Source organism: Anoplophora glabripennis, unplaced genomic scaffold, assembly GCF_000390285.2.
Source record: "Anoplophora glabripennis isolate ALB-LARVAE unplaced genomic scaffold, Agla_2.0 scaffold40, whole genome shotgun sequence".
Classification (NCBI taxonomy): Eukaryota; Metazoa; Arthropoda; class Insecta; order Coleoptera; family Cerambycidae; genus Anoplophora; species Anoplophora glabripennis.
In genome coordinates this window covers 241800-254152 of record NW_019416268.1, presented here as the reverse complement: position 1 = coordinate 254152, position 12353 = coordinate 241800, and the positions used below count along the sequence as shown (strand labels likewise).

The window sequence follows — 12353 nt, the reverse complement described above, 5'->3', positions numbered from 1 at the left end:
ATCTGAACACCCTGATAAAAGTTGTATTTATTAATTAGTTTTGATCAAGTTTTCTTTAAAAGGTAGAACACCAAAATCTGTAGTTCAAATAATGTTCTGGTCGATATCCAAAATCTAGGCATGCAAAAGATATCTCACCTCAGGCAAAATTCTTTACATGATATTGCGAGACATAACTACTCTACTGACTATATGCCCCAATTAGCACTGAATTATACCAGCAATATCTAGTAAACAAGTAGTAATTAAAATTTTTTCTAAATAAAATTAAAATGATGTCTAGATATTAATTCAAAAACACAGATAAAATGTGCTTTATATGTAATTATGTTCTATTATAGTCTATCCAATATCAATTGAAGAACCAAGAGGATGGCAGTATGTACCAAGTTCGGTCGCTGACGCAGTAACTTGAAATATTTGAAAAACTTGTTCCCATATTTATTTAGCCATACCCATATACAGGTCTGGTCGAACTAAACGTGGAGGTGGTAGAAATGTATACGCCCAGTTGAAGAATGCGAGCACGGGCAAACGAAATCAAATACAGTTACATTGAGCCACTGGGCAATAAATCTTAGCCGTTGATATGTGGTCGACAAATTGCCCAGCAGTGCAGTACAGCAATGCGGAATTTGGTGTGATTCAGGTAATTTTAATTTTAGACCTTTTGAAACGCAACAAAACTAAATTTACCACCAATATAATAAAATTGTTTGAGGACATAAATAATTAATATGTTGTTGGTCAATTAAATGTATAATAGAAATTTTCTGCACATTATATACAAATTATAATTTTGTGCCTTTATCAGAACTTTTAGGGACGCTTATGAAACTCATTAAATTTTATTGCCAGGCGTTTTTTACATGCTCAACTGACTTCGGAAAGATTATAACATTTATTAATTCCAATTGCAAGAACGTCACTTGAAATCCTAAAGTAAAATGCAGAAATAGAAATGTCCTATCTATCACAGCTATTTGCATATAAATCTTTGTCAAGGGTGATATTAGAGCAACAAGAAGATATTTCTTTCGAAGATTACATTATTTAACAATTTCAATATTCCGATGTAGGTATAAAATAAATAGTAATATAATTTCTTAAATTTTAGCTACAAAAAAACGTTATGGTAGGTCTTGATTAGTAAAAATAACATATGGCGTTTTGTTTAAAGCTACATTTGTGTTCTGCCTTAAAAAAAAAACCTGGTTAGATCTGAAATGGGTCACCCTCTATAAAAAAATTCTAACTAGAAAAAGTCTTACAAATGAAAATTCTTCCCAGGAGCATCAAAACAGGGATATGTTTCTGAGAAACAAAAAAGTTCAATAAGATGGTAAAAAAAATATGAATTACATTTATACATACTTTATGAACTTTTATTTATTTGTAAAACTTTCTCTGCAATAAAATCTTCCTGGGAGTTATTCGTTAAAATGATGAGATTAAACCTCTCCATCAAGTTATAAAAATTGATTTGTAAAATTGTTAAAATAACCATAACGGTTATAATTTTCTTTTCACATCATCACCATTGATATCACTGCTCGAGCCATTTTTTATTGGTGTATCTGGTAACTGACTCATGTTGTCCCAGTTGATTTCCATGAAATCGATTACGATTTTCTTGTTCTTTGGTATGAACTGTCTGAAAAGTTAAATCATGAGTAGAAAATTTGAGAAAAGTAAACATTGATTTTTGGTTGTTAAATCAGCCGTTCACTTTGAGGTAGACTTGAGAGGTTATAGGTCATTCGATATACAGGACAAAAAGGTCCGTCTAATCGTTGACAATGTCTACAGTTTTAAGGAAAGTTGGGTCGTCCGCAGCCAGGGGGCGGCACGATCAACATCATCACATATAAGAAATTATGCCTTAAAAAGAGGCACATAGTTACTTAAACTGTTATGGTAATAAAATTAGGTATTATATGTAATAAATAATAATGATACATGCGTTATTTCTTAGATCTGATGGCATCGATTGCACTGCCCCCTGGATCCTGACGGCCCACAAATGTCAAAATTTGTGGGTAAGTGTCAATACCTTCTTGGACTTGTTTGGTTGTAGTCACTGTCACCAACCATAAATTACAAAAAAAATAAAAAAACTAAACAAATTTGATATCTTTGTTAATGTTTTAAGCACTATATACATAATAAAAATGTTAGTTTAAAATAATAATTAAACAACAAAATGTTATTTTATTGATGACTTGAGTAAAAAATAAATGATTTTATATACAGTGTGACCCACGAAGAACTAGGACGTCACAAACTTTTAGTATCAGTCGACTTACCTATATTTGATTCCCACTGCGTCAAACATCCTTTTAGAGGCAACGGTATGATTCTTATGAGCATGCTTGTCAGACATATAAACGACTTCTTTTATTCCCGATTGAATAATGACCTTAGCACATTCATTGCAGGGAAACAGAGCAACATATAGAGTACAGTTTTTCACATCTGCGCAATTCTTGTTAAGTATGGCATTCACTTCCGCGTGACACACTAAAAAGATGTGACGTAATCGTGAAACATATATAGCCCTAAAAAACTTACCATAAAATGATTTATTGTCTAGTGGATCACTGCAATCCTTTGACCAGGGAAATTCATCGTCATTGCAACCCTTGGGCATTCCATTATATCCAATACCAACAATCACGTTGTATTCGTTTACGATACACGCACCAACTTGAGTTACTGGATCCTTGCTTCTCTTGGCAGCCAGAAAAGCTGTGGCCATGAAATATTCTTGCCAGTCCAGGTATCCCTCTCGTTTTGCATTCCTTCCCCTATAAACAAAAAAAAATCTGTATAGTCTTACAAAATATCTAGAAGCAATTTCTCAAAATAAATAACATGAAATGGATACATTTAAAAGAGTGTTTAATGAAACGTTTACCTTTTTTGTGGAGGTGTGTTCATTTTAAACTGGGAAATTAAAACAGATCTGCAATTTTGAGGTTATAAATTGACCCTGGCACAGCCGATCAGCTGTTAAACGTCACCAGAAAACCCAGTGCAGCCCTTCGCGGCGAAGAAAAGAAAAACCCTGCGTGATAAGCGACAACCGGCTGTCATTTTCCAACATGGCAGAGAGCAGTACGCGCTACGTTCATGTTATGGAAATTTTCCCGTGTTTTGTGTAGTTGTAGTGCTCATTAATTGTGTTTGTGTGTGAATTAGTGGAAAGAGAACCGTACGAGATGGCGGATTTAACTAAACCCCCTCTTAGTGATATAAAACACCCCGAAGAAGTGGTGAGAATGGCTATGAACGATAGTCTCAAATTTGCGGTCCTAATAGGGCTTATCGAAGTCGGACAAGTTTCCAATAAGGAAGTTGTCAACACGGTCCTGCAACTGGTATGTTTTTTGCAAAGCCCACCTTTTCTAAAATTTATATTAATTACTGGGCCTTTAACACGTTAAAGGTACATATTGAAGTGTGTTAAAGCCTCGGTGTTCCCTTCTAAAAAAATGTAAACAATTTATATTGAACAAATATTTAGTAATTATTTCGTCGTAAACAGTAAAAGTGCTGTGCACCAATATTGATAATCTACCTGTTTTCGAATATTTAGTTTGCCGACCTTTACCTATCCATATACTGTGTGTCATCGTCGTTTTCGGTGTAGTAAATTGTAATAACTTTGATTATTACATTTTGTTAATAACATTTTTTTTGTTACCACGTAACACCAATAAAGAGGGCAATGAAAATATATTATTACTAGTTAAATTTAATTGTAAGAGAATTACATTTACAACTTAGTGTTTAAACATGGAGGTAATTATTAGTATTATTATAATAAAACTTCAGGAGATGCCTTGCCAAGTAGGTAGCAATTAAATATTTAGTAAAATAAGAGATAAACGTGTTTAAAAAACAAGCTTTGTTCAAACATCTTTTCTAAGAAAGTGTGATATTCAGTTGTATATTTTTGGTTGTGCTTGAAAAATTAGCAGTTTAACAAAAATATTTGCGATTTTAACTCTTCCACTTTGTTACGCAATTCATATTAGGTATTATGCTTACTGATAATTTTGCAATTAGTGGCCTACATTATTTCAGAATTGCCTACATACCTACCTTGTATATCTGTTTATATATCTGCCATATCTGATTGTAGTATAATTAATCAGAATCAGATGTAATTAGTATGTGATGATAGTGCTTATTTTATACTAAAATCAGTATTTAAATAGAACTGCGCCGTAATAATCAATCAGTTATACAATATATGTAGGTGTATTATAATAGACTCATTGCACTTTTATCGGTTATACCTACCTGCAACCATTTTTGAACAGGTACTATCTCAATTTGTGGAATCATTAATGCACTTATTAATGACTGTCAATATGAAAAGAATGTGATTTTAAAAAATCCTGTGTGGCGTGAATTTACTCAGATTTTATTTGTAAAACCGTACTAAGTAGTCAAATACTATGGACTGCTTTCAAAAGTCTATAGAGCAAATTTAGATGTCCCATAGTGTTCCAATTTGGACCTTTCTTGTTTCTGCATTTTCTTAATGATATTTGCATCATTCCGAGTATGCGTTGTAGTAAAAAAAAAATAATTTCTCGCTTCACATTAATATAAAAAAATGTTATTCTATTTCCTTGAAGTACCCGTAAAAACAATGTTACTCGCATTTTATGCTTATACAGAGTCTTCATAAATCACAATCACAAGCCACGTAACCAGTAATTTTGTTTGGAACAGTAACTTTATTTCCTTCACGTTGGCAATTAAATTTCGGTAAAATTAAAAATTATTAAAACAATAAAATCAAGACTATGTACATGAAAATACAACATTCTGTTTCACCGTCTGGTGATTGGTATAATTTTTCACTAGATTTACTTAGCCAATCAGCTATCGCATTACCTCGAAACGTAACGATTTGTGAATGTTCATTATAAACGAATATTGGTGATTGGCAGTACCAGCCCTGCAATGTTGGTTGCCTAAGTTCAGCGGTTACGTGGATTGTAATAATTTGTAAAAACTCTGTAAGATGGATAGTACTTATTTAGGCAGGGTTAATAATGTTGACACTACAACGTCGTTTTGACAAATTCATATATACTTCTTATAAAGTTCTTTGTTTTGTGATGAGGAAATCACTCGGGGGATCACGAAATCTAAAGAATGTTACCTAAAACACTTGTCCCTTCACTTTGTTAGGTCAAATCTTGATTGTGGGCAAAAAGAACTTTGCTTTGCAATCAAATTAGCATTGGAAAAATCTGTAGGAGCTATATTAGTATACTTACCTACAACGATTTATTCTCCAGAAATAAGTCTGCATAATTATTCAAGATTTTTAAAGAAATATCTTAACATTGACAGTTATAACGTCAAATCAACCAGTACGTAATCCAATAAGGACTTGAATAAACTATTTACACGTTTATTAGAAATAGATTTCCCGAGACTTACTATCTGTTACAGTCTTTTTATATATGATGGAGGCACACAGGGCACTCTATAGCGCGTCTAAATTGCCTCATTTTATAGCTATAGGCATTAATAAATAACATTAGATACGGACACGAAATTAAGTATTTACAAGCAAATAGAAGTGTGATGATAAGAACGTTCTAGTAACATTGGATTGATATTATCTATTAGGATTCTTTTACGAGTTAATTGCAAGATAGTCAGGTACATATGTAACATCCTATTTATTCTACATTGAGAGAACAACCTGTTTACTGTTGATAAGCCACTTTTAATACCAAATGAATGTTGTCTATTAAAAAATTGGTTATTAAATATTTTAACATTTACTTAATACAGGGTGTCCGGAAACTAAACCGACAAACGAAGACAGCAAATTCTATTCTGTGGATGATTTCATATCGATATGATAAGCGTCTTATCCAAAAATGCTTCCTAAGGGCGATATGACTCTTCGAGGGTGACCCTTTGACACTCTTTTTTCTTCGCTATCTATTCAGAAGGATCAAACTTAGGTTGATATGTTTGTGTTTTCTTGCACGATAGTTACAAAATTTCAAGTTTTTTAATAGAATTTTACTTTATTTGTTTTGCAAAGCCAACTACTAAATATTGGGAATTAATTTGTAATTTTGTAACAGTTTAAATAGATTTTCTCGCATAACCACAAGAGTACCTCTTCAATATAATAATTAGACATATCTGCTGACCCTCCTAAATGTGACGCTTATGGTTACAATTAAAAGATTATTTTTACATTAAAAGGCTGTCCGTATAAGAATAAACACATAACCTAAATTTGATTCTTCTATATAAACATTGATCTGAACAAAAAATCAATGTCTGTTCGTAGCGTCCGGGAAAACCGGGAATACCGAAAAAGTCAGGGAATTTGTTATTCTTCATAAAAAACAGGGAATAGTCAGGGAATTTTAAAAATATTCATGAATGTCAGGGAATTTGATGTTTGCAACTGGAAATTTTGTGAAAGCCTGCCCTGGGTTCTTGAAAGAGAAAACTATTTGTGATTTTGAAACCATTATAAGAGGTTCTTAGGGTATAAAAAAGATTATGGAGTCTAGTCGAGAAAAAATTTAATGCATAAACCAGTTAGTATGTAAAAATCGAGGTAAAAATGAACTATAAGTGACCTGGATTTTTTTTATGTCAGGGAAAACTTGGAAAAGTCAGGGAATTCTTTATTACTGTTGAACTATGAACCCTGTCTAGGGGCCATCTTCAAAGAGTTCTTAGGGCACATTTTTGAATAAGACGATTTATGTCATATATTGCTGCATTCGTTTGTCGGGTTAGTTTCCGAACACCCTGTAGAGTGAATTTCTATTTAGACACTTAATTTGAAGTCATTTGTTCTATGCAGTTTATAATGTTCAGGTCTCGGTCTAGGTATATCAATGATTAAACTAGAATATCTATCTAATAATACTGCCCCCTAATCGCATGGCATTGACTTTATCTTGTCTATGTAAATAAATGAGTAAGCAATTTCAGGAAGGTAATTGCCTTTTATCTTTTGTGGATTTGATTTTTGCGCTGTTTATAGCTTTTTTATACTTCTGTTATTTGGGTAATTTGTGAAGCAAATACATAGGCTACTTTCCTTAGTGTCGCGTTTAGGTAATGTGTAAAAACATTTATTTTTACATGAAGACAAACATCATAGTTTTTTTTATGATCATTGTTTCATGATGATATACCTACTTTTTAATTGTATTCCAACACCCTGTATTAGTTGCTACTAACACTCGTATATTAATATATTAAGTATTTGCCAGTTCACCGGCAAATCCTTTATGATATATGTATATGTAATAATATCTACATAATTAATTCCAAAAGTGCAAATATTTTTATATAAAATATTTTTTTACATATATGTTTATTAAACAGAATCTTGTTTCTTCAGTGAGTAAAACATAAAAACAAGAATAAAATTATCGTTTCAAATTACAACCACTGTTTTTGTACAGGTGTATATTATTTTGCGCTGAGGCAATTTTTAACACATAATGTTTGAAATTATCTCTGGAAAATCGATCACGATTTTGTCTTGACATTTTGGAACAAAGTGCCTGAAAAAAACGTATCTTACCAGACAGTTCATAAAATTGTAACTTAGAAAACAAAAAAGAAAAAAAAAAGCAAGTAAGTAGGTACCTGCACATCACTCCTGTCATTTTAAATATATATTTAGCGATTTCAGTGTCTTCGTAGCTTTCATACTTGTCGGACAAATAGACAACTTCTTTGATTCCCGCCTGGCTTATGATCTTGGCAGTTTCGGAACTTGGAAACAGAGTAACGTACATTGTACAGCCTCTCACATCCGCTGAATTTTTGTTCAGTATGGCCGTCAGTCCCGCGTGGCATACTGAAAAGAGATTATTGTTGATAACAAACTAAATCTAACTTGAACAACCTAAACTGTCAGATAGTAAACCAAAATATTATCTTGCTGACAAAAGGTGAACAAATTTAAGATACTGACCATATGGGTACTTATTTCCTTTTATTTCGGTCGAGTTCCTAGCCCAGGGGAAGTCATCGGAATCTTTGGGCATCTGGTTGTGACCCACGCTAACAACTACACCGTGTTCGTTGACTATACAGGCACCTACTTGAGTGATCGGGTCTTTGCTTCTTTGGGAGGCCAAGAAAGCGATGGCCATGAAGAAGTCCTCCCGGTCCATGTAGTTCTCCCTGATGGAATTTGTTTCTCTGGGAAAAGAAAGTATATTTTTATTATCATCTGTAATATAAATGTCGAGGTAAGGGCTTACATCTTCCGCGACATCTCCCACTGACGTCACTATTAGTAGTTTAGTCGTAATCATTCTCTAACGAGTTATCTAAGGATAATTGATCGTTGCGCAGATTGTTGTTGACTTAATTTTCTTATTCTATTTTCTAATCAATATTCTCGGCAACTGTTATAGTATTAATTGTAAAGTATAAATATAATTTTGTGTGATAGATAGGTATGTGTTTATTATAATATATCGCGTAATTTAAACAAGATTGCAATTTGAAGTTGGATGGATAATTATTCATCAGGTGGAATTGTAGATTCATTTGACTGGACTAAAAATATAAAGAGTGCGAATGTTCAATTCTCGATTTTGATACCTACATATCGTTTTTTTAATTGGTTGAATTCTCTATCGAATGATATATCTGTCACCACTCAAGTAACGTCACGAGCGAGTACTGAGGCCTTATGATTCAGGTGGAAACAACATTGTTCTATAATTTTTATTTTTATCTTCGAAAAGGTAAACAGTGTCGCAATAAATAATTTCAGACGCTATCCTTATCAAAAGCTTAATAGATAATTTAGATATCGAGACATAAAAACTTGACATAAAACAGTATAGGTATAAATAAATCTAGATAGTTTGGTATGGTTGTCTTTTGACTTACATTGTTATATCGGTTAATTTTCAAAAACAAATATTTGAAGTAATACATGTGTTTTGAATACCTATTACTTTGTCGATATACTTTTGTAACTATAGTTAAATTAATAGTCAATATCATAGTTAAAATAATACCTCTCTACAGGAAATTATGTGTGTTGTCTGTGTTATGAATTCTTTTTTATCTGCCTATGGTAAAAAATATTTAAAGTGTTATTTGTCTACAGAAATTCACTCGGAAATTCAATTCAGTATATTATTTTGCTATCTTATTATTTTTTATGACAGTATGTATAGTTGTAGGTTGCAAAAGTTAGGTATTTTTAAAAGTAAACATACATTGTATAAACTTCAAACATTCATAGTAGCACTATTTGTATATAAGTACTTATATGGCTTTAAAAGAAATACTTCATTATTCGAACAAAAATCAACTTATGACACTTCATTTTTGACATATAAATTACTATTTGATTCTTACCTCTGCATGTTTAAAAAAAATGTCAGCTTTTTTTGTCACCTTTGAACTAAAATCACCCGTCTTCGCCTCACTACAATATTTTTATGAGAAAGAACGGTTTCCGATAAATCTACATCAGATAATCATTTTATCGGGTTATAGATATTATTTTTTTATTTTTTCGTATTGCATTCGAATTATAAAATCCCCGAGGTAAGTAAATAACCTCTCTAAAACTCTGATATATACGCTATGACGCCCTGGCGAAGTGTATGTATGGCATCCATTGAAATGTCAAAAACGTTACTCTGCTGTGATATTAATTTGACAACAGTGTATTACGATAAGGGCGTAGTATTTATAGATATCCGAGTAGATATCAAGAATGAGCTCATTCAGTTATATTTAATTTATAACTCGTTTTTACATTTTCCGCAGAGCATCTGTGATGTCACAAGCACTTGATTCTTTCTAGTTATTTATTTTTGTTTTTTTTCGTTTACTGGTATTTTTCCACCCATAAAAAATATTAAAGAAATAATTGAAGAAACCGTAGTACCAAAAGAATTAGTTAAGGGTTATGTTAATTAAACTATTTTTGTCTAATCAAAAATCGCACATTGAAAAATGCAGACAAGTAAAAAACACGCGTTATAATATCACGCACTTCAATTGAAGACTCTTGTGTAAGAAGGGGATAAGTCAATGTTTTTAAATTATATTTCTGCAAACATAAGTTTAAAAATGTACTCATTTTGTCTGGTGCGAGTATGGAATCTGTGGACTTAACAGAAATTGAACTTTAAATTAAAATCATTTATCCTACTACCGTGCTACTGGTAGTTACAAATCACTTACCCCCTTCTTGCATCACATATGTGTGTCGTTTTTTGCGATTGGTATTTGTTCTGGCCATTTGTTCGTCTTCAATATTATTTTTGTCGGTACCTATCTGGTAACTTTCTAACATTTTTCTTAATTATGTACTGTCTATTATTAGTCTTATGTATGTTGTGTTTGTGATGAGAGATGACCTTGGAACATACTGTAGGTAAGACATAAAAATAATTCGCACCAGTTTTTAAACGGAAAAAGATAAATATTTACTTTGCCGGTATCAGTTTTGATAATTTATATCTTGATTACTCCTTTTCTCGATATTGAAAATATGTGTGCATTTTAGCAAACAATTGTACAAACTTTTATATAGTCTTATTAATGGAATTATATTTATCAAAACATATGTATCATAACGTCATCCTTGTTGCCAACGCATGATGTACTTATGTCAGGATGATTAGCTTAAATAATCAAGTTGAAGAAGGAAAATTTGTTGGCAGCAGGTTGCTTGATTGAGATGGTAGAAAAAAAATTATATGCATATTCTTTATTTCAAAATTTGTAACATGATTTTTTAAGTATAGTAAATAATAAGAATAAATAGTTTTTTCCTTTGGCTCATGTTATTTTCCGCCGCCGTAGCTTGTCAGTTCATGGTGTTTGAAATGATATCCTTGAAATTAATTTCAATTTTTTCCTGATTATTTGGTACAAATTGCCTATAACAGAAAGATGGTACGAAAAATAATTGCTTAAAGTTAAGGAACACACTGTCTTGTTATTTTAAAATTTATTACTACCTAAATTTGACACCTGTCTTTTCAAACATCTTTATTGCTGCATCAGTTTCTTCCCACTCTGTATATTTGTTGGTCAAGTAAACAATTTCCTTGATACCGGCCTGAGCCATGACTTTGCCAGACTCGCAACTTGGAAATAGAGTCAGATACATGGTGCAACCCCGCACATCTGCAGAATTTTTGTTTAGTATGGCAGTTAGTCCAGCGTGGCACACTGAAAAGAGATCATTATTAACGCCCTGTTCAACAACACGAAATTTCAAAAGCGGAAAACTGCAACAGGTCCATTTGACCTATCTAAATATTGGAACCAAATTAATTACATTAGAATTAGTCTAACCGAGGATTTAATGCTGCTTACGTCGTTGACTGTACGTGCACGTTTTGCTATTGGTCTGGTATCTTCAGAGACTTACAAATATTATAGGGTTGAAAATGTTAGTGAATATACTGACCGTACAGATACTTGTTCAGTTGTATATCTTTGGAATCTCTTGCCCATGGAAATTCGTCAGAGTCATGGGGCATATGGTTGTGACCAACGCCAACCACGATGCCATCTTCGTTGACGATACAGGCGCCGACTTGAGTGGTGGGATCCTTGCTTCTTTTCGCGGCCAGATAGGCAATAGCCATGAAGAACTCGTCGTTGCGCATGTAGTTGCTCCTCATAGTGTTTGCTCTAAAATTAAAAGAAAAATGATTTTTTGGAAGTTTTGTTTTTGATGACACGACAGGATTTAAAATTTCAAAAATTAAATGTTTATGTTTTGTTGACATAAAAATTATATTAATAAATTGTTCTAGCACTTACGCGTCCATGTTGAAACACCTGTATTTTTTGCCAAACTTTTGACGTAAATCAATTGTCGGTGCAATATGTATATGAGCAAGGAGGAGTTGTAATTAAATATCTATACAATTCGACAAAATTATTTATAATACTTACTCCTAGAATCAGTTATAGTACCTACCTATGCAAAAGATAAACAATCGTTTTATCAGGAGTATAGATATTACTTTTATTTTTTCGGAGGATTAACCTAATGTTAATAATTAATACTTATATCTACGCAACTGAAAATTGACATTTATTAATTAATTGGGTCATTTTTCATTTTGAAGTGTGTATGAATTTAAAAAAGTGTTAAAGCACCTCCTAATGCTAAGAACTATTAATACCACCTTTCTTATCTTTAGCTCCCATAGAGTGTTCCTATCGATAATTTTACATTACCATGTAAAAAAAATCGTACACCTCACAAAATAACTAGGATTAAGTACGGAAATTATCTTGGATATTATGAAACTTTTATTAAAATCATGAAT

The 12353-nt window shown here is 32.2% G+C and overlaps 1 protein-coding gene across 1 annotated transcript; it reads right to left on the bottom strand.

Moving 5' to 3' along the window:
• Positions 1-740: 740 nt before the first annotated feature.
• On the bottom strand, positions 741-11969 carry LOC108903214. The gene is made up of 9 exons (XM_018705313.2): positions 11839-11969; positions 11480-11706; positions 11025-11238; positions 10893-10943; positions 7997-8226; positions 7666-7879; positions 2572-2807; positions 2307-2520; positions 741-1654 (listed from the first exon to the last, which is right to left on the bottom strand). Exons 1-9 carry the CDS (start codon positions 11844-11846, stop codon positions 1513-1515), a joined length of 1536 nt encoding a protein of 511 aa, XP_018560829.1. The 5' UTR covers positions 11847-11969; the 3' UTR covers positions 741-1512.
• Positions 11970-12353: the final 384 nt, after the last annotated feature.

What these genes read in the sequence shown, in the direction of transcription:
- LOC108903214 (XM_018705313.2), bottom strand. An exon ending in ACTGAACAAGTATCTGTACG is followed by an intron (nt 11,239 to 11,479) that starts GTCAGTATATTC and finishes ATCTCTTTTCAG; the next exon opens with TGTGCCACGCTGGACTAACT. An exon ending in AGGAAATAAGTACCCATATG is followed by an intron (nt 7,880 to 7,996) that starts GTCAGTATCTTA and finishes ATCTCTTTTCAG; the next exon opens with TATGCCACGCGGGACTGACG.